Source organism: Musca vetustissima, unplaced genomic scaffold (assembly GCF_032173495.1).
Source record: "Musca vetustissima isolate MV318-11 ecotype Yass unplaced genomic scaffold, APGP_CSIRO_Mvet_v1 utg335855, whole genome shotgun sequence".
Classification (NCBI taxonomy): domain Eukaryota; kingdom Metazoa; phylum Arthropoda; class Insecta; order Diptera; family Muscidae; genus Musca; species Musca vetustissima.
In genome coordinates, this window is record NW_026879766.1 from 1 (window position 1) to 1,810 (window position 1,810).

Genomic DNA, 1,810 nt, shown 5'->3' on the forward strand with positions numbered 1-1,810 from the left:
GAATATCCAGAATTGCTCACGGCATATTCGTCTCTTACGAAATTAATTCGCATCACAGCTTATATCCTCCGTTTTCTCCAATATAAGAAAGGCTCGAAGGAACGATTGTCTGGCTATCTCAGATCTTCCGAACTGAAGAAATCGCTGCAGAAATTAATTACTCTGTCTCAAGATGTGGATTTTGGACTCGAAATTCAACAGCTACGAAAGGAAAAAGGCGTTCATTCCAGTAGCAGAATTGCTCAACTTTGCCCATTTCTCGACGAAGATGGTCTACTTCGTGTTGGAGGACGTCTACAAAAGGCTAAGTTTCATTATGAATTTAAACATCCTATTATTCTGTCGAAACAAAACCCACTCTCTGTTTTAATCTTTACAGATGCTCATCTGAAGACCCTACATGGCGGCCTTATTCAAATGCAGGCGTATGTTACTCGAAGGTTTTGGATACTTTCTGCCCGCAATCTGGCTAAAAAAGTACAACGCAACTGCATTACTTGTTTCAAGTACAAGGCCAAGTCATCTCAGCAAATAATGGGAAACCTGCCATCGGTACGAGTTGAACCTACTCGACCGTTTAAGCACAGTGGTGTTGACTACGCTGGTCCAATAACTATAAAACAATCAACAGCAAGAAATTCTGTTTCGACAAAGGGATACATCTGCCTCTTTGTCTGTATGGTCACCAAAGCGCTGCACCTTGAAGCTGTCACCAGTCTTTCTACTGACGCTTTCATTGCCGCATTTAGACGATTTACCTCACGGCGAGGCATGTGCTCTGACCTCTATTCTGACTGCGGCACAAACTTTGTTGGCTCTAATAAAGAACTCAAAGTTCTACAAAGAAGAAGTATTGAATCCCTACCGGAAGATCTAGCAAACCTTCTCGCTAACAATGGTACAAACTGGCACTTTATACCACCCGCTTCGCCAAACTTTGGAGGTCTCTGGGAAGCTGGTGTGAAATCCACAAAACACCATTTGAAACGCATTATGGATAGTCGAATCTTGACCTACGAGGAATTATCTACACTATTGGCTCAAATCGAAGGGTGTCTTAATTCCAGGCCGCTTTGCCCCATTTCATCTGACCCAGCAGATTGTGAAGCCCTAACTCCGTCTCACTTCCTCGTTGGAGAACCAATTTTATCTGTCCCAGATGAAAATCTATCAGACCAAAATATAGATAGACTTTCTCGCTGGAAAGTAGTTCAATTGCTCAATCAACAATTTTGGAATCGATGGAAGACAGAATTTATCAACCGGTTACAGTCCCGTCCAAAATGGCTCAAACCCCAAAAAAACGTTGAAGTTGGAGATTTGGTCATAATTTTTGACGAACGAGTTCCCCCAGGTCAATGGCCACTAGCCCGCATAACAGAAGTCCACCCCGGTGCTGATGGAAAAGTCAGAGTTGTTTCCCTAAAGTCCAGTGGCAAAATCTACAAACGTCCAGTTTCAAAGGTTGCACTTCTGCCCCTACAAGAAGATTTCAATTCTACAAATGATCGAGATAAGAGTTGCTGTGAGCCGAGGCACAGCGTGGTTAGCTCGGAAACCAAATAAAACACCTCATAAATCTGCCCCAACTTATGTCAAGAACAGTTGTTCTTTGTGCGGGGGAATGTTGGAGAACCAACGATTATTTATTTATTTAATATTTTATTTATTTCAATTTTATTCGTATTAATTTATTATTTCTTTGTATTTATTATTTTCCCCTTATATTTACTATTCTAATAGGGCAACCCTATTGTATTCCCTAAAATGTCGCAAACCGACATCTCTACTTTTCTTATTATTCTAATTT

General features: G+C 41.0%; 1 protein-coding gene across 1 annotated transcript; it reads left to right on the forward strand.

Annotated features, from left to right (window-relative positions):
- Positions 1–87: 87 nt before the first annotated feature.
- On the forward strand, positions 88–1,566 carry LOC133324895 (uncharacterized; the record flags this gene model as incomplete). The annotated part of the gene is made up of 1 exon (XM_061533720.1): positions 88–1,566. A coding segment is annotated over one exon (1,479 nt), but the record flags the coding sequence as incomplete, so codon positions are not given.
- Positions 1,567–1,810: the final 244 nt, after the last annotated feature.